At 34.5% G+C, this 19,159-nt stretch overlaps 2 protein-coding genes across 3 annotated transcripts; both read right to left on the bottom strand.

The window, feature by feature from the left end:
• Window positions 1–393: 393 nt before the first annotated feature.
• LOC140009086 (zinc finger BED domain-containing protein DAYSLEEPER-like) lies at window positions 394–1,360 on the bottom strand. Its single transcript, XM_072054063.1, has 2 exons — window positions 789–1,360; window positions 394–686 (listed from the first exon to the last, which is right to left on the bottom strand). The coding sequence occupies exons 1-2, from the start codon at window positions 1,348–1,350 to the stop codon at window positions 646–648; spliced, it is 603 nt and encodes a 200-aa protein (XP_071910164.1). The 5' UTR covers window positions 1,351–1,360; the 3' UTR covers window positions 394–645.
• Window positions 1,361–10,560: 9,200 nt separating this feature from the next.
• Window positions 10,561–15,370, bottom strand: LOC113701747 (uncharacterized). 2 transcript variants are annotated; one of them, XM_027222516.2, is made up of 5 exons: window positions 14,764–15,370; window positions 13,928–14,233; window positions 13,456–13,632; window positions 11,854–12,072; window positions 10,561–11,225 (listed from the first exon to the last, which is right to left on the bottom strand). In XM_027222516.2, the coding sequence occupies exons 1-5, from the start codon at window positions 15,322–15,324 to the stop codon at window positions 10,740–10,742; spliced, it is 1,749 nt and encodes a 582-aa protein (XP_027078317.2). In that variant the 5' UTR covers window positions 15,325–15,370; the 3' UTR covers window positions 10,561–10,739. The 2 variants fall into 2 exon arrangements, with proteins under 2 accessions (XP_027078317.2, XP_027078328.2); XM_027222527.2 differs by lacking the exon at window positions 13,456–13,632.
• Between the last annotated feature and the right edge of the window lie 3,789 nt (window positions 15,371–19,159).

Below are 19,159 nucleotides of genomic sequence, written 5' to 3'. Positions count from 1 at the left end.
AGGAGATGGAAAAGAAATTAAAATATAAAATTTGAATTGACATTCAAATTTCTTTGACCCACGGAACAAACCTTCCTTGTAGGGGTGAGCATTCGGTGCATATTCGGTAATTCGGTGCACTGAATTCGGTGAATTCGGTTATTCTACCTGTAAAATTTTAAACCTTTTTCAATTCCGAATTGGGGCATAACCGAATTCATCCGAAACCGATTTCAAATTTGAAAACGGTAATGAATTCGGTTAAACCGAATTTATCTATTTAAAAAATAAAAAAAAAAAAGCCTGTTATCAGCTTAAGTTTGCAACGCTGCTTCCGTACAATTTACAGGCTATGAGGCTAATTGCAAACTAATTCTAATTGCAAACTTACAGGCTACAAGCCTACAACACCAATTCAAAGGAAATCAACATCCAAATTATTACACACACATTACAAATGCCAAAATCCATCAAATACAAATCTGGAGTACCAAGTACCAACTGCCAATAGACAATACAACGACAAGTTATTCAAAGTAACACTAACAGACATTTTTCAAGTTCACATTTCACAAGTCACAATGAACTGAATGCAGAAACCAGAAATCAGAAATCAAAATCTGAAAACTGACTGCAACATAATTTAGTTCCAGACTTCTATTATCTTTAAAGAGTGATTGAAGTTTCAGCACCTCCATTAGTCAAGCCTGCAACAAAACATAAAAATGAAATATAGTAGTTACTTTAAAACAATAGAGAAATGAAATTTTACAATAATCAGCATATACAATAGATAAGAAATATGTTACCAGATTCTAAAGCTTCAAGATCCTCCAATTCTTCTTCCACATTCAATTTAGAATCCGATGGCCGAAGCCAATCTTGAGTGCAAATCAGAGCTTGCACTATTTTAGGAGTTAAAGAACTCCTAAATGGATCAAGGACTCTTCCACCCGTGCTAAAAGCAGCTTCGGAAGCAACTGTGGATACCGGCACAGCCAACACATCACGAGCTAGTTTAGAGAGAACAGGGAATCTAGGACTATTCACCTTCCACCATGTCAAAATGTTGAAGTCATCTTCTTCATCTTCACAGTCCTCACCAAGATATTTATCCAATTCAGTTTTTGAATCCTTGCCCCCAGCTTCTATTTTTCTCTTTTTAAACTCCTCTTTGTACTTGTGTTGGATACGTTTTCCAGCATCCATATCACCAGCCATTGCACCTTTATCTACTGCTCCAGATTTACTCGAAGAAGCTGAGGCATTGACTTCAGGAGGGGAGCTGAGTTTTTTGTACTCAGAAAACAGTTGCACTAAAGCTTCTTTTGCAAATGAAGCTATGTTTGCACCATCATACGGACCATACATTTTCAAAAGTACAAACTCCACATACTCAAATTTAATACGTGGATCAAGAATGGGGGCAACAAAAATAAGCATATTCATTTTTTCTATTTGTCCCCAATACTTATCATACTTTTCTTTCATTCCGAATGCCATGTGAGCCATTTCTTGGTTATCACTTTCCATCATGTTGTTCAAGACTGCATTCATGCCACTAATGTCTTGAAAAAAGGTATTGCAAGTGACATACTTAGACCCAGAGACCTTCAAAGTCAATTCATAAAAATTTTCTAAAAACTGAATAAGATATCTTGCTTTCCTCCAATCAGTTGATGTTGGTACAGACTCAAGTTCTTTAATCATGTAAGGATCCTCTAGTGCGAACCTATCAAAAGCTCGCTCATATAATTGAGCTACATCCAACATCAAATAGGTGGAATTCCACCTAGTAGGACAATCCAAACACAACAATTTCTGTGATTCTATTTTTTCAGCTGTAGCACACTCTCTAAACCTTTTCAACCTAGCAGGTGATTGTCTTACATACCTCACAGCTGCACGAATAGAATCAATAGAGTTTCCAAGCTTTTTCAAACCATCATTAACCACCAAATTTATTATATGAGCAACACACCTAACATGAAGCCACTTTCCCTCCAAAACAGATTTTCCCCAATTAACAATTTTTCCCCTCAAATAATTAACTGCAGTGTCATTTGAGCTAGCATTGTCAACAGTAACTGTAAAAATATCATCAATTCCCCACTCAAGTAGACATTTCTCTACAGCTTGCCCAACATCAACACCCTTATGACTAGAAATTGGAACAAAACTTATAACCTTTTTTTTTAAATTCCAGTCATTATCAATAAAATGAGCTGTAAGGCACATATAATTAATTCTTTGAATTGAAGTCCAAGAATCTGTTGTGAGACAGATTCTACTAGAATTGTGCCTAAGCAACTTTTTCAATCTTGTTCTTTCATCCAAATAAAGTTGATAACAATCCCTAGAGACCGTCCATCTAGAAGGCATTCTAAATTGAGGACAAGCAGCACGCATCACTTCTTTAAATCCAATGCCTTCAACATGTTTAAAAGGCAACTCATCGACAATCACCATATAAGCAATTTTCTTCCTAATTATCTCAGCATCAAATTTCCATGATAAAAGTGCAGCCTTGGTTTCCCCATCCCCTGTTTCAGTTTCCCCAAAACACAATGTAGCTTGATTAGTGTATTTGTTGTTAGGATTCTTAGGACATCTGGTTATATGATTTCTCAAACCAGTTGTACCATTAGTCCTACCATCAGCAGCTATGCGTTTCTCGCAAAAAAGGCATTCACCATATCTAATCTTACCCTCAACAACTTCTTTGAAGTGTGACCAAACTGTAGATCTTTTCTTGTATGGACCTCGCTTCTTTGGCTCTTTTCCTCCTGAATCTGCCGAGCTAGGAGCTGGAGCTGGAGCTGGAGTAGGACTTTCAGCTGACCAATCTGGTGATGTCATGACTTGATTGGGACTGTTAGTACTTCCAGTAGACATGACTGCAATAATTTGGAGAATAATGCAAAAAATCATGTCAATTGCAAAATCTCAGCTTTATGCGTAAAAAAAAATAGACTCAGTATTAACTTCACCATAAAAAATAGATTCAGCTTTATGCAAAATGTTGTAGGCCGATATAATATTCAAGGCAAGAATAGACTAGTTTCAAAGAAGCACAAGTGCATAACTTCATCCAGAATGTTGGCAAGACCCATTAATTAAGAGAATCTCCACGGACAAGGAGGTAAAATTTTCATTTTAGCAAGTTTTTTTCTTTTTAATTTTTCTAACGGGTAAAAGGTGCAATTTTTCCCCAAGGTCTTAACTTTTAAAGTCGATCTTGGCCATTTTACTGCCAGAGATGAGCACTTACCTAAGCGAGCCAGAGATGAGCAGTGATTGGTGCTTCGGCTTTGGCACTCAGCAGCGATGAAGTGGATGAACCAGCACGGCAGGGATGAACTGGTGAAGTGAGAAATTCGGTCGAATGAGGACTGAGATGGAGACAGGAGAGACGTAGAGTGCGGCGGAGAGCAGCTTCGATTTGGGAATTGGGACTTGGGAGTGAAGCTGTGAAAGCCCTAAGTGAAGGCACTACCGCACTAGGCAGTGATTGTTCTGATTATCAGCTGAAATCTGACTTTTCCCAAATTCATCCGCAGTGATTGTGTAATTTTTAATTTACAAATTGGGGCTCCTAAATTATAATACATTCATTATGCTCCTCAATGATTTATAAATTATTACTAATTTGATCCCCAAATTTATTCATAATTGAACACATTACTTATGTTCTAATCATTTTGTGGTTTAATTGGCATTTATTTGATCACTTATACCTAGAATCCTTAGTCTATGATTTAAGAAACACATAAAAAGTGATTAACTTAAACTAGAATAAACCTTAGACTATACAATGATTGGTGATAATTTATGAATTTATAATTTACAATGACTAATAATAAGCAATATTAGTTAGTAGTTACAATGAATTTATAATTTACACTGATTAATAATAAGTACTATTAGTTACAAACTTACAAATTACAATGACTAGTGATAACTTATATTAGTTACAAACTTATAATTTATTTCAAATCAAAATAAAAACTTATTTACTTACACATGTTATTGTGAAAGTCAATACACTAGTACATTGATTTGCAATTCATATGCATTCACTTACACTGCTAACTACTTAGCTATCTTATCTATACTTAAAGTCTTAAGAATTAAGATTAGTGAATAGATAATATGAATTTTTAAGTTAAATATGTAGAGTGCACTAATACTTGCAAGTTAGAGATTACGCATTCAAATATTCAATAATTCAAACATGAATGATGTATCAAATTACCAATATCTAAATTTAATTACTAATTATGTTTATTGTTTAATATTTAGTATTATGCAATATGCATATATGACATATGTGTTAATTATTATCTAATTCTAGTCATGTTACTCATGTATAAAATAATAAGTATTATAGTTATCTTATATTGTTATGTATTACTATATATTTGTATTATTATAGTCATATAACAATTAACAAATACTAAAATAATATATTGTACATTATTATATATTATTATTATTATAAGTACATGATATGATGATAAATTGATAATACCATATACTAATTATTATTAATAGCATTTACCTATATAATATAATAAAGTATTAGTAGTATATACTAATACTAAATAGCATTTATCTATATATTATATAATTTTATATGCCAATTTGGTAATTCGAATGCGGTAATGCGGTACCCGATTTCAATTACCGAATTGGAATACGAAATCGGTTATTACCTAATTCATAATCTCATTACCTATTTCATACCATATTAGAATTCGGTGAATTTGGTACGTACCGAATTTGTACCAAATTACCAAATTCCCGATTTCAAATTACCGAATTGAATTTGAAATCGGTTATGAATTCGGTAAGAACCGAATATGCTCACCCCTACTTCCTTGTCCTCCCACATGCTGATAGGTATGTGGGCCGCTAGGTTTTTTTATACCATGTGGTTGAAGGCAACTAGCCAGTTAGGGATATGTGGGTCCCATATATCAAAAGGGATATTGCTTTTGAAAAGAAAATTCCATTTTTGAAATTTGAATTTGAAGTCAAATTTCATATACTCCGCGTGGTCTTGGATTGATGCCAGCTATAAAGCTAGCCTCCATTGGATTGGGACATGTGTAAACTAAATGATAGGGAAATTGTTTTTGAATTTGAAATTAAATTGAGAGGGTGTAATTACAATAGAAGTGCATTGTAAGAAGTATAGGTGTGCGATATAGAGTTAAGTCTTGTATAAGTAAATATGGCAAATGTGAGAGATTTAGAAAGATTTTTTAGGATCATGAAGGAGTATGGCATGGAGCAAATCCTGTTTATGGGGATGTATGCAGCTATGAAGATGAGGAGGTGTAGGTTCATTACGGAGCTTGATGGTCTTTTTAGAGCTGATAAGATGAAAGAGATCCTAATGAAATGTAAGGCGAACGACGATGAATGCAGCTAAGTTGGGAGCAACTGAGAGTGCTATTGACACGTGAATGCATCTTCAATGGAAAAAGTAGGTCCCACAAGTATTAGATACAATGGGTCCGTGCCTTACGAGATTAATGTAATATACTCATAGATGTACAGGGATTCGATGTAATAATGCCACGTGGCATTTCAATAATGAAATTTAAACATTAATACATTTCATCTTGAAATGGAATCCGTTCACACTGAAAAGATACATTTTTATAGTTAATCCATACGTTGGATAATGAATTACATGTTAATTCTAGTGTAACTAGACTAAGAATGCCATATTTATTGAGTTGTTTCATAATAAGTGCCCAAATTTTGTTGTTGATCCTTGTGGGATATACGTCCTTCAATGTCTAGGAAATGCAGATCTGGAACCTAACAAACATGATGTTGAGGCCTGGTTGTTTTCGAAAGTTGTAATTTGCCCATATTGATACCAAACAATTGGTCGGTGTGATTTGAAACATTATGAAATGTATGGGATCCTTTTGGAATTCCATAAATAACTTCCTCATAGCATCAATGCTGAGAATGTAGTGCCTGTCGTGGCGTCCATTTTGGTGTAGCAAGTAATAGCCACAATTGAACTTAATTTGCTTTCTCTAATCGTGCCTCTTGTAATGGTGATGTCTAATCTTGATGTCCAGGGGTGAATAATGACTCTTGGAGGAAGTAAAAGATTGGATTCTATTTAGTCCAATTAAGGAGATTGGAATGATCTGTTGCACTTAAGTAATTGTAATAGGAGGAGTTGGGGTCAGGATTGCACAACACGATTGTTGAAATTTTTCCTTTTACCCTCCTAGGTTTTACATATTTACAATTAGAAGACCAATCTCATTGGGACCTGATAAATTCTTTCCAATACTTCAGGAATTGAGGATTGATGTCACCAATGACGTTATACCCGGCATTGTTGGGTCAAGTCAATTTGGATAAGTCAATGTGACTAGTGTAATAGTTTTGGGTCTCGAGTTTTAGACTTTTGGCTGAACAAATCTTTCCTGTTCGACTTGAACTTTTAATGATAATAGACATGGGCCTATGAGCCCTACTTTCAGGCCCAGCCACATTATGGGCTATCCATTGGGCTAATATATTTGAAACATTTTGGACCGATATGTTTGATCCAAATTCATATTTTGTTGTAGTGTATGATGAACGATCGAGAATTACCTCTCTTGATGACATCAAGTATCATTGTCTTATCGTTCTTGACAAGTGCAACAGCATCGACTTTCCTTAGTTTGTTAAAGCCGCATCTACTTCGACCATCTAGTCGGAGATTAGTTTGTAATATTATAAGACGTTCAAGAACGTCTAATGTGCTACGTCAACTCTACTTACTCTACCCAATTGGCAGTAGACTTTTCATTGGGTTGAGTGACGTCATCAGGTTGGGTCGAGTGACATCATCTAGGTGCACCTCTCAATAGTATTAAAACAAATTCATTTCATAAAACGCCATCGTTTCCTCTACTATATACACTGACACTTCCATCTTCATCATTCTCATCTTCATCAAGTGCTATAACACAAAAGTTCAATGGAAATACCAACCGATCACTCAATCGCTAGTTACTACAAATCCAAGATCTCCGAGACACAAGCATTATCCAATGCACAAATCCATAAGGATCTCCTTCCCAGCCTTGACCTTCCAGATCATATAGTGAGTATGCAAGCTCTCATTTCTCATCGAAATATACCAAAAATGATATACACTCCAGATTCCAATCAACAGTACTAGTAAAGTCTGGGTATTCACATTCGACATGCGACTGGAAGGATCCGATCAATTGCAAGCCGAATACATTTTTTCAGTGACATGCCCGATCATTCTCCACTATTATGGCACTTTGTATTCATCCCTCAATGATAGGGTGATAATTGTTAGTAATTTTATTGTTAATTTTCCCTTTGTTCCTGTCAAATATTATTTTAATTGTTAACATATACTTATATTTGGTATTTGGACATAATTTCAGGAAGTGGGCAGAAAAGTATTAAAAAGGGAAATCTTCCTGAGGCAAAGACTCCACACGTGGGGAGCTTCTAAAAGAAAATACAAACCTGGCCCACATGAAGAGAAGAAACGGACTTTCTTTTCCTTTTGCTGATGAAGAGCTGCTGACTAGGAGTCTTGGTGGTAGTAGGTAGTTGGCTGGCTGAAGGAAAACGATAAAGAAGGACATTGGGTAGCATTTTGACTTTTTGGTTTTATCTTTTCCTTATCATCGGCAAAGACCAACTAGGGAGACATAAGTAGTCATTTGTTGAGAATAGGAGAACTTCGTTTTGTTTTGCTTTGGTCGAGTTCCTCCGTTTGATTTTTCTTTTCCTCTTTTTCGTCCCTTCCAGAGGGACGACGGGGAACATAGCTTGGTTTTTGAGATAATTACTTCTGCAATTTTGCGTGGGATTTCCTCCATGAAGATGAACTAACTCCTTTTTCTAGTCAAAGGATAATTTGAAGACGCGGTTCCAAATATTTGTGAGATCGAATTAATTTTATTGATTTCTTTTATCCATTGGTATTCACACGTTTTCTGGTTTAATTGCTTATGATTGTTTTGTTATTTGAATGTCAAGGGCCCGATATTCGAATTAACCTAATAATCTACTGTCATATTAATTGATTGAATCTGTAATTGTTCTATTGATTAATACCAGTGGCGACAAGCGTGATTGGTTTTATGTTAGGGAAACGTATTATCTAACTTAAACAAACCCTCGTAGTGTGTTTGTTGGTTAGGGTTGGGCTTTTCTAATTATTAATACAATCGAGAAATTAAATCCTACGGTCGTACCTAGGGTTGTTTCTTGGTTAGAGAAATAGTCAACGGTCGTACCTTGACTATCGATAAAGTAAGGAAAAGTTGGTTATCAGAGCTTGTTGATGGCTATAACCAATCTAGTAATGAGTAATTGAATTATCTTTGCATCGATGATCAGTTGAATGGACCGTGTCTAAAAAGTTACACCTTTGGCTAGAGTCGTATTGGTTATTGATTCCTGTTTATATCTATTAGTTGTTTCATTAGTTGGTTAATTAGTCATTTTATATTTTCCAAAAAACCCCCCATACTTTGGATTCTAGAAGAAACGAATTATCCCCAGTCCCTGTGAATTCGACCATGTTCATCGCTATATACAAAATTTGTATTTTTCTTGAGTAAGTAATTATTATTGCACATGCTCGACACCTGTCACTCAACAATGATATGTGCCCATGGGTAGCCAAATACAAATTAGAATACTCCAACATCAAGGCAAGGGTCAATTTTTGCAATATCAAAGCATACATGAAACTAGTCACCTCTAAAATCCGAAACAAGCTTGCTTCCAGCCACCGATGGCATAGATACTTTTCAACCAGTTCACTAAAGAAAACATCAACTTATGACACTGCAATGATGCATCCAAGTAGTCTGCGCTCTGCTGATCTTCTTCAACTATAGTTAGGCCACTATGTCCCAATATCTAATTGAACCTGGCACTTCACTGGCCCAAATACGTGCATCTACATCTGATATTGGCATTGGGTCTTGTGCATCTACAATGATACAAGGCTTGGATCTTGACACAACAAATCAGATAGTAGATCTAATCCAAGTCCATCTGCATCGCAACTAGGCCTCCAAAGCAACTTGGTCTCCAATATTTCAGCAGAGTAGTGGCCCAGTCTATTGCAACAGTCATGTCAACTACTCAGACCCACAATCACCATTGGTCTCAAATTATTAAGAATCCTTCCGTGTAAAAAAGTCTTTGGGCCAAGTAGCGGCCCAAGAATGTTTTTTTAATATTCCACTGTGCTTGCTAATGTAATAAAGTATATTTATCATGTATTCATCCCGCAAAAATCAAAATATATATAGGCTTTGCAGAATTTAATTTCATATTTCCCATAATAACTAAGCAATTAGTAGTCATAAATGAACAAGTTCACTCAATTTTCAAATATAATTTCATTAATGATAATACATCATACGGCTGTCAATATTTACAGCAACGGTATTTTCAGATGTACACTCCCACACTATATACAACATCGATGCATTCTCTTTAACATTACTGTAACATCCATCAGTTACAGCTCTATAATTCTTGAATTTGGTCAGGAATTTATTCTTTCCATAGAATGCAATACACCTATCTATGGATACCTGACTTCCAACAATACCACTTCTCACAACAACCTCATTAGCATGCAAAATAGGTTAAGCATATCTAAACCAATATGCAAGTCTACTTTAGGTCCATGAGTTCCACCGACCTCACCAAACACATCTGAAAATGTGCGCTTTCACTAGTCATTGGGCTTTTGGTCCAAAATAATGAACAGACCTAATATTTATCATATTAATTGGGCCGTGCCATCAATTGGGCCAGATCGTGAAATCATATTTTCATCATCCATATACGTAACACCACCACCTATTATCAAGCATCTATCCATATTTATAGAGGCCACCTTGCACTTGTTGCCATGTTTATACTCGGTCCTTGTTCCGAATTTGGCATCTTCATGTAATCATATTAAACTGTATCATTCACTACACTTTCAACTAGGTCGAATATCTTATCCACAATGCCCATCTATGCAAACGAGCGCTTTCTACCATAAACAAACAACTTCGATTGCCTTCCCTACATCATCCCTGCACTGCCACTGCTCCCCAGGCTCACAAATAGCCTCCATCTTCGAACTGACGGGCTCAACGGCATCCCAGGACCAGAATACCTTTTTCACGCTATGACTGGTCATTTTCCCACACAACAACAGCAACTTCTCCATCCACCAGGATCTCACTAATATTACACTCTTTCACTGTACACACTTTACGTCAATCAGTAACAGTTTCTACTCCCTTTTTTCCATACATTTCCCCATCGCCAAGGATTAGTTAGTAACTTGTGAACCGTATTGGGCCAATGTATACTGTATGAACAACACTGCAGGTCCGGCCCACACCGCTGTATACACACACGCAACAATACATATATCAAGAATGTTGGCTCTCAACTTTGTGATTGAAAGTTAACCTCGTTTTGGATTGAAAGTTAATCCGTATATATATTGGCTCTTGACTTTGTGATTGAAAGTCAACCTCATTTCGGTTTATTTTAGTGCTAATACGTTGGAAAATTTTCAATTCCTATCCTGACCAAAAAAATAAATAAATCTGTTCTCTAAACAAATCCCCATCTCTCACTCCATACACAAATGATAAGCTTATAATCTCTCTAAGACTCAAGGTAGCTACGAAAACGAGAAAAGTTTACAAATAAAAGCAGTTTTACAATTCTGACAAGTTCCCAATGTCATCGAATGGGGAACGCTTCAACGTTGCAAGTCCACTGTTGTACGTATGTAATTTTCTCCTGCCGTCAGTGGTTGTACGACACTTTTCTTTTAAGCGACGAAGCATCCGTTTCTCTTTTTCAAGTTGCTTCCCCAGGGGGAGTGGCAAAGACTCGTTACTTGCCATGATTTCACCATTTTGCTTCGCTATCAACATTTCCCTGGCATTCTCTTCCCTACAAGCTTTATGTACATTAAGATGGTTTTTCTTCAGGATATGACCCCGTGCGTGATTTTCCTTTCTGAGTTGTTCACTTATGGAGGCAAGAGGTGTAATGTGATCGTTGATTACAACTCGGCATTGTTCTATGCCTTGTGCAGTCTTCAGTTTCTCAAGCTCCACTTTAAGATCTGCCAATTCTGTTTCGGTTGCCTTAGCCTTGGTTTCCAACGTTAGAGCTTTTTCTTTCCATTCTTGCACCTAAAAGAAAACAAGGTTATGATGTTATCAAACAAGGTACAAAATATAAGCTAGTTGTTTGAGATGGCAATCATAGAAGACCTACTATGCAGGTTGTCATAAACCATTGATGCATTCATCTAACGATTAAACCATTGTGACGTGACATGATATAGAGTTAATCAATTTGCAGAGTATTCAGGGAGTTTGCTGAATGAAAAATTTGTATAAAAATGAACTTAGAGTGCGAAAAGAAACTTTAACAATTTGACAGATTTGGAAGCTACTGAAGGTAGAGAACACAATAAGCACCTTCAGTTATTGGTTTAGATTGTATGATCTTTTCTATACACTCTTATGAACCTTTCTAGACATTCTTTCCTTTAAACATATTTCGTCTGGAATAGTTTCTTAGTTTGATTTCCTTTTCACATGGATAAACCAAATAATAATGAATGCTAAGATTGAGTATTGCAATGTTACAGCCTCCAGAATCATATCTTTTCAAGTTATTTCAAATAACACAAACCAAAAGTCCTTAACAGCAAAAGACTTTATGTATGCCACTACTTCAATTCTCTGCTATAATTTTGAAAAATCTGTAACTGATAAGAAAGTTAACTATTTCCAAAAAGAGGGATATACTTACAGAAGATTGCAGGCATTGAACTTCACGATCAGAATTGAGTGCCTGGTCTTCCCAAAATTTGCGGGAGTTCTGGAGTTCTTCCATCTCCTTCCTCACCTGCAGTAGCATTCCTTGCATTTGGGACCACTGTTCAGTCTCAGCTCTCACTTGCTCTACAATTCTGCGTACTACAGCCTTGCAACGTCCTGTGCATTTGGCATCTTCATGTGATACTGATTCCTGTAGCAAAAACGTGTTCTTTTGGCTCAAAGATGTGTTCAAGCAAGTATCTTGTCTATCAGAATAACCTATATGCTATATATCCATTCATATTTTAGCACAAAACACTCAAATAAATTCCCAGCTTGATGGATTTCAAGTGCTACATTTACATCATGTTCGCATAATCTCTCAAGTTTCTGCAAATAAAAGATTATTTAGTAATAGATGACAATTACAGGTTGTTAATATACTTCTAGCTGATTCATTTGATCTATCTGCAAATAAATTTTCTTATGAAACTGAGGCATTGTGCTTAATCCTAAAATCGGTTTTTGTTAATCAGTAGAACTCATGATAAACACAAAAGTCTAGAGAAGATAAATTTGATTATGTCAAGTAGATCAACTTTAGCTGTATACAAGTACTGGCTCAATTATGTTCAAAAATAGTGGGCAGCTTTCATCTGCGTGAGTTTCAGTCATCAATTCTTATGATAAACAGAAAAGAGTAAGTTAAAGTAGACAAGGAAAAGATTGCACTGGCTATCATTAAACATCTAATATCCAAAGAACAACCATGAAATCAGAAGCTCTTGAAGCATACGCAAGAAACATGATTAGTAACACAGAGTCTGTGCATATAGGAGTCATGAAAATACTGGCTCAATCATGTTGAGTAATAGTGGGAAGATTTCATTTGCAGGAGTTTCAGTCATTAATTCTTACAAAAAACAGAAAAGAATTGGATAAAGTAGATAAGGATAAGATTGAATACCCAAAGAACAATTAAGAAATCAGAAGCTTTTGAAGTATATGCAAGAAACATGGATAGTAACACAAAGTTTGTACCTATAGTGTCCCATAAAAGTGATTGCTACTGCTTTAAATAACAAAATTGAAAACAAAGAAAACTTTCCAGATAAGAAATATTTATACTAACAGTGGCTAAATGCTAGCAGCTAGGTGACAGAGAGAGGGCCATTTCCCCTATTTTGCTTTATAAATAGAAATAAAAAAAAACGAATACAATGAAACGATTTGCATAAGTGGTGAAAAATGAAGCTTTGGAGCAGAAATATTAGCTGCAAGGAATGCCTATACTACTAGATTAATTAACTTCGTTTTCCATTTCAAAATGTCACAATATACCAAAACAATGAAGTTTCCTATCAAGTATGACTTATGGATCCATGCTAAAAAGAGAGTAAGAGAAATGCTTTACAGTCCAAAGTGGCCTGATGTCCTGCCATGTAGCAACCAGCAGTTATTTCCATATTTACACATCAGAAAGTTTATAATAAGACATAGCACAATGTATGCAATCAATCAAGAGAATAAACAGAAACTGGTGTAACAGTGCAGGGGCAACATAAGTAGTGAACATCAGAGTTTAGAACTATGCCTGATACAGTTGTCTGCTAGAGAAAATAGACTCCGGATATTCAATTCGCTTTGATATTGAAGCAGAACTAGCAACAGAACTGTTTTCCGTAGTAGATAGTATTGAGCAAAAATCTTTCGCAATTTTCTGTAACATTTCCTTTGAAAGTCCATCCATTTTCCTCCTCAACATCTCCACCTAAACATTATTCACATCTCCTTATAATTTATAGACTCTTAATCACGGAAGTTTACATAGCCAACAAAAAACATGTGTTAAATACAAAATGTTACATCTGGTAAGTTAAATAAAATGGAGTTCTCGACTAGAATATTCAACAAGATTGCCAAGATAGCATCAGAGAGAAAAGCCATTTCCTTGTCAATTAAATGCGGCAGCAAAATCAAAAGTTGAAAAGTTGAAGAATCTTGGGGGGCCAGAATGAAAAGTGTGCAGACAATTCAAGAAAGAGTAATAGAGATCTTAATATTACATCAATGGATTTATTGCTCCTGGAATCCAAAACACAGCTCCCATTGCCAACTTCATTGCTTATGGATAAGCTTGGTTCAGCTAATTCTTGCAATTCTTCAACATATTTATTGTCTGACAAACCACCAATCTTCTCTAGTCGGCGCTGCAAAAGACATGCCTGTTTATCAAAATTGTTACAATTCCTAACCTCAAGGTCCTCAAGTCCTGAGCTCTTCTGCAACTCTTCCAGTTTCTCTGCTAGTTCCTCAATTTCTTCTTCCAATACTGCATTTACATTCTTCCCTTCACAAATTTTCTTTTTTCCCTGCAAATTTGCCAAAAAAAAAAAAAAAAAAAAAAAGTAAACGAAAATTGCAATATAAATCATTGGTTCACCCAGTGAACTTGATTGAAAAGTGGAACTCATGCAACAATATACGGTCAAAAATTAGGATTCTTTTATGCAAATAAACTTTTTCAACTAAAAACTATTTCATTAAGAAACAATACTTCCAAATGAAACAAATGCAAATCTCATTACTTAGCCGACCCCTAATTCTTCTTCTGGAAAAACAGAGAATTCAGAAATGCTGAACACCAATAGGAAGGAAAAAAAAAAACTTCTGATTCCCCTTATCTTGACGCCTTTTTCCTTATTACAGAGAGTCAGATAAATAAATTTGCTAAAAAAATGAAAAAGAGATTAATGCTCATAAGGGTCTCAAAGAAATTAAAAAACTCAAAAGAATTTAACTCTCAAAACTCTTATATCCCTGTATTACTTCTTAAAAATTTAACGAAAACAACACGGAAAATGTTTTGTAAGTGAAGGTTCGAGAAGATATTGAAACTAACAGCTATTAGAGTTTGAACAGCTGATCGAAGAGTCCTCTCCATCTGAGCTCGATTTGTCTCCAACTTCTTCAAAGCAACCTCTCTTTCCATCCTCAAAAAATTACACTCAGCCCTCAAAATCTCAGCCTGAAACTTCCACTTTTCCTCCATAAATTCACCACACATTCCTTCTCCTCCTACTTCTTTTTCTTCTTCGTCTTCCTCTTCTTCTTCTTCTTCTTCTACAAATCTGTCTCTTCTTCCACCTGATAATGATGATGATGCTGCAGATGAGTTCAACACAATTATAGGCACACTATTACTGCAACCACTTCTCGAAAACTCCCTTTCCTGGCCAAATAACCTCTCAAGTTTCCCTTTTCCAGTCTCACTGTAGTAATTCTTCCGGTGCAAGTCTAGTAACGATACATGGCTGGAACAATATGGTTTCTTGGTGGGTTTTTTGTGCTGTTTGCGATGGCGATTTCTCCTAGGTAAGTTGAGGATTTTGGGACTTGGTGGTGGTGGTGGAATTGGATGCCATTTGGGCTTTCTTTCTACTGTTGCTGCATTTGTTGACATTCTGTTTCTCCCTGTTTTTTGCTCTGTATTCTGTCTAGTGTTATCTAATATCTAGTCTAATGGTGGTGTTAAATATTAGTATCCTTGAATAATTAATAGACTACTGCTTGTTGAGTTGCATTTGCTTTCTAGGGGCTGCATTTGAATTTAACGGTACAGCGTGGAGATATAAATATGACATTGGAGTACTACAATTTGCTAAAATGTGGACAGAGAGTTTTACTGTACTTTTTGAATATTACATCAATAAATATCAATTCACCGTTGAACTTATATAAACACATATTAGCTCTTAGATAATTTTAAAATTTTAAATTATTCAATAATGTGATAAGAGTTTATTGGTTATGATTACTGGTATGCTAGGTAAAGAAATGATAAAGTTTTCTTTTCTTTTCTCAAAGAAAGGGAGAAAAATTAAAGAGCAAGAAGAGAAAGTATAATATGAATATATTAATAGTCTTACAGAAACAAAATATATACAGTATTTATCTTTTTTATCTTCATTGTTTTTTGGGTACAACCGCTTCCTGTACGCATAAAAAAGAAAAGTGTTATTATGATATTTATTCATTGAAATTATCCATGTGCTTCAAGACAATTTGGACAAATTGAACTAGAATACAAATAAGCGTAAAAATGGTTATTATATCAAGATACATTATATTATGGCTCTTAAATCTTTTTTGCATGACGAACTTCTATCACCACGTGTAACAAAATAGAAATATGAGTAAATAGGTAAAAAAAAAAACTCCTTCTACAGATTGAGTTTTAAGCCAAATTGAAAATTTTTTAGGTTAATTTGTATAGATGTTTGAGTTGTAATTCACATTGATCCACAATTAATATGTCAGAAAGTCTCGGTAAAAAAGGTTCTTGAAAGGTTAAGATAGAAAAATCATGTCATTGTCATATTTCGTCAACATAAACAAATATAATGGTAAAAGATGTTTCCTTTCTTTTACCTTTTTTTATGCTTAAAGTATTAGGGCATTTAGTGCTTTTCTTCTCCATGTTGTGGTTGGGAAAATAATAAGGCGTGGGAGAAAGAGAGAAGTGATTGGAGTTGCATGCAGCCTCGAAAGGTGAAAAGAGCAGGGATTTTCTTTCCTTTGCCTTTTTTTTTCCTTGTTTTCTTGATAATTTAATTCAAGTGCATGAGCTCGGTTTTTAATGGAACCCCGAGAATCCGGTTTGATTTTGGGTTAATGGCTAAATGTACGATTTCCTCTTCTCATGACGAATAATTTTGTACAAATCAAGTGAATTTTTTGGAAAAGCATGGCATGGTTCTTGTAAACTATTGCTCGTGGCTTGTTTATGTTTTCAAATAACTTTTGAGTCTAGCATGCATGCCCCTAAAATTTTCAAATGGGCTTCTACAAAACCTAGGTGAGATTAAATCTAGTTGAAAAGATTAATGGAATGATATGCAAGGGATGACTTTTACAAGCAATAAAAAAAGTTTATTTTGTTAAAGTGTGAACAACATTTAGCAATTTATTTTTTATTTTTTGTTCCTTCTTCTTCAAGCCTAAAAGTTTAGAAATCCCATGAATAAATAATCAAGCATTGTCATTACCATAAAGTTTTGATCAAATTAAGGCCTTTATTTGGATTGTGGGTTTTTGCAGAAATTTTTTTTTTGCCATATTTTTAGATCACCTTTTTTACCTCATATATCATATTATTACAATATATTTTTCAACAAAAACTTCAAAAATTTGCAATCCAAACAAGGTTTAAAGTAATCAAACTCTTTTAACTCGTAGAATCCATGTGAAATACATTTGGACTCCAGTCTTACAGAATAAACCAAGAAAACAACATCACAATTAGCATTGAATAAGTCATGTCAATGAAAAAAAAACTCTATACTTAATAAAATAGTGTCAAATCACTCATCTTGATATCCCCAATCAAAATAGTAAACCTAGGCCTTTATTTACATATATCAAAATCATAGCTTATGAATTGAAACTTAAACTAGCAGACCACGTACATATTTAACTTGATCAGTAAAACTTGACTTTGCTATTGATTCGTAACATGTCTAACTCTTTCTTAAGTGGGTCAATTTGACAAAATTCACTTTAACAAATGCCCCATTGATAATTATTTCGAAACTAGGGGGGTATTGGCAGAAAATAGATTTCATTAGTACTCCAAACCCGACATGCATGACTGCATCTGCATGCATCTTTGCGGGTAACAATTAATAAATGGAAAGTGGAAGCTTTTTTGTTTTATTTAGAGTTAACATGGCAAAGAAACTGAGGCTATGTTTGGATAGATAATTTTTCCAAATAAATTTTTCACTTGCATCATAAATATATTTTCCAATCTACCTTTTAATATTCTCAATCACATTTTTATCTCACATATATCACATTACAAAAAGTGTTACAGTAATTATTTCAAATAATTATTTGGAATAATACTCTACCCAGTTACTTTTATTTTATCTGTATCAAATTATAGTTCACTTTTTAATTGAAAAATGTAGTTAACTTGTAAATTCTCTAAAATGCTCTTATTTAATGTCTGTTGTTATTGATTATAATCTAACTTATTTAATGTAAAGCTAATTAGTCATATTCCACTTAGTATAAGTGTATTTTAGAAAGATGGTAAGGTAGATTTATTTTTTCAACTAACTTTTCTTAAATTATGTGAAAAAAAAAAATCAAATCTATCAAAACTGGATACAGCGAGTATTTGTATTGTTCATTTATTACTCACTCCTCATTCCGCTTTTGCTTTGCTTTGCTTTGAATGATGATGATCTCTTCAGAAGTGTGTAATAAAAAATGGTACGTGCCGTTTAAGGTGTGTGTGATGTTACTGCGTTCGTTATTATTTATTACGACATCTTTATTGCTTTTGGTCTCATTCGGTCTATTTATTTCAACTCTGCCAAATCCCTTCCTTAGTCAGCTGTACTTCGAATGCATTTTAATGCCAAGCTTTTAATACCAAGCTAGCGCAAGTGCAACTACTCCAAACTTTTTTTGCTTTTTATTGGTTCAAGGATTGGAGTTGGATCGATGAGATTACTCATTCTCGAACTACGAATTTTAGGATGAGTCATTACGAATTAATAGTCGTAATTGTTCAATGTTTGATTGATTTTGTATTGAATAGAATTCATTAAGCAATAATCTCATGCTGTGTTTTGTTTGATATGAGATGAGATGGAATTATTATTGGATAGACCAAAACATAACCCCCGTGCCCCGTGGTTATTTTCTCTTTTTTTTTTTTTTTGTCTTTTTTAAAGAGTATGGTAGTTATTTTCTCATTCGCAAAGTCAACAAACAATTTCACATTATTAAAGTAAATCTTGCAATTATTTATATTTTATGACAAATGAAAATTTTGAAACTTCTTGTTCTTCCTAAGCGAATAAAGCTTGCAGTATTTATACTTTTGTTGTTAGCATAAACTCGGCCTATTCGACACATTCTAGGCAAATCTTGAGACTTAATTTGGAGTTCAATTAAGATAAGGTGTGAATTTTGGCCAATTTAGGTTAGGTTAGAAAAGCTAATTGACTCGTCTAATATTGTTAAATAAATTCTTTGATAGTTAGATAAATAAATGCATCAATACTTACATGCATACATAAATACATGTACATATATAATCTACACACAGTCGATCTAGGCATAAAGTCAATACAAATAAATGGTCTAAGGACCTATTTGAATTGCAATTTTCTGGGAGAAAAATCTTACATTTTTCATAATGTATATTTCTAACTATTTTTTTACTTCACATACATCATATTTTAAAAAGTGATATAATACTTTTTCCCCTAAAAACTCTTGAA

The sequence above is a fragment of the Coffea arabica genome, chromosome 1e (assembly GCF_036785885.1).
Source record: "Coffea arabica cultivar ET-39 chromosome 1e, Coffea Arabica ET-39 HiFi, whole genome shotgun sequence".
Taxonomy (NCBI): Eukaryota; Viridiplantae; Streptophyta; class Magnoliopsida; order Gentianales; family Rubiaceae; genus Coffea; species Coffea arabica.
The sequence above is the reverse complement of the archived record's forward strand: the minus strand, read 5'-3'. Positions and strand labels throughout refer to the sequence as shown.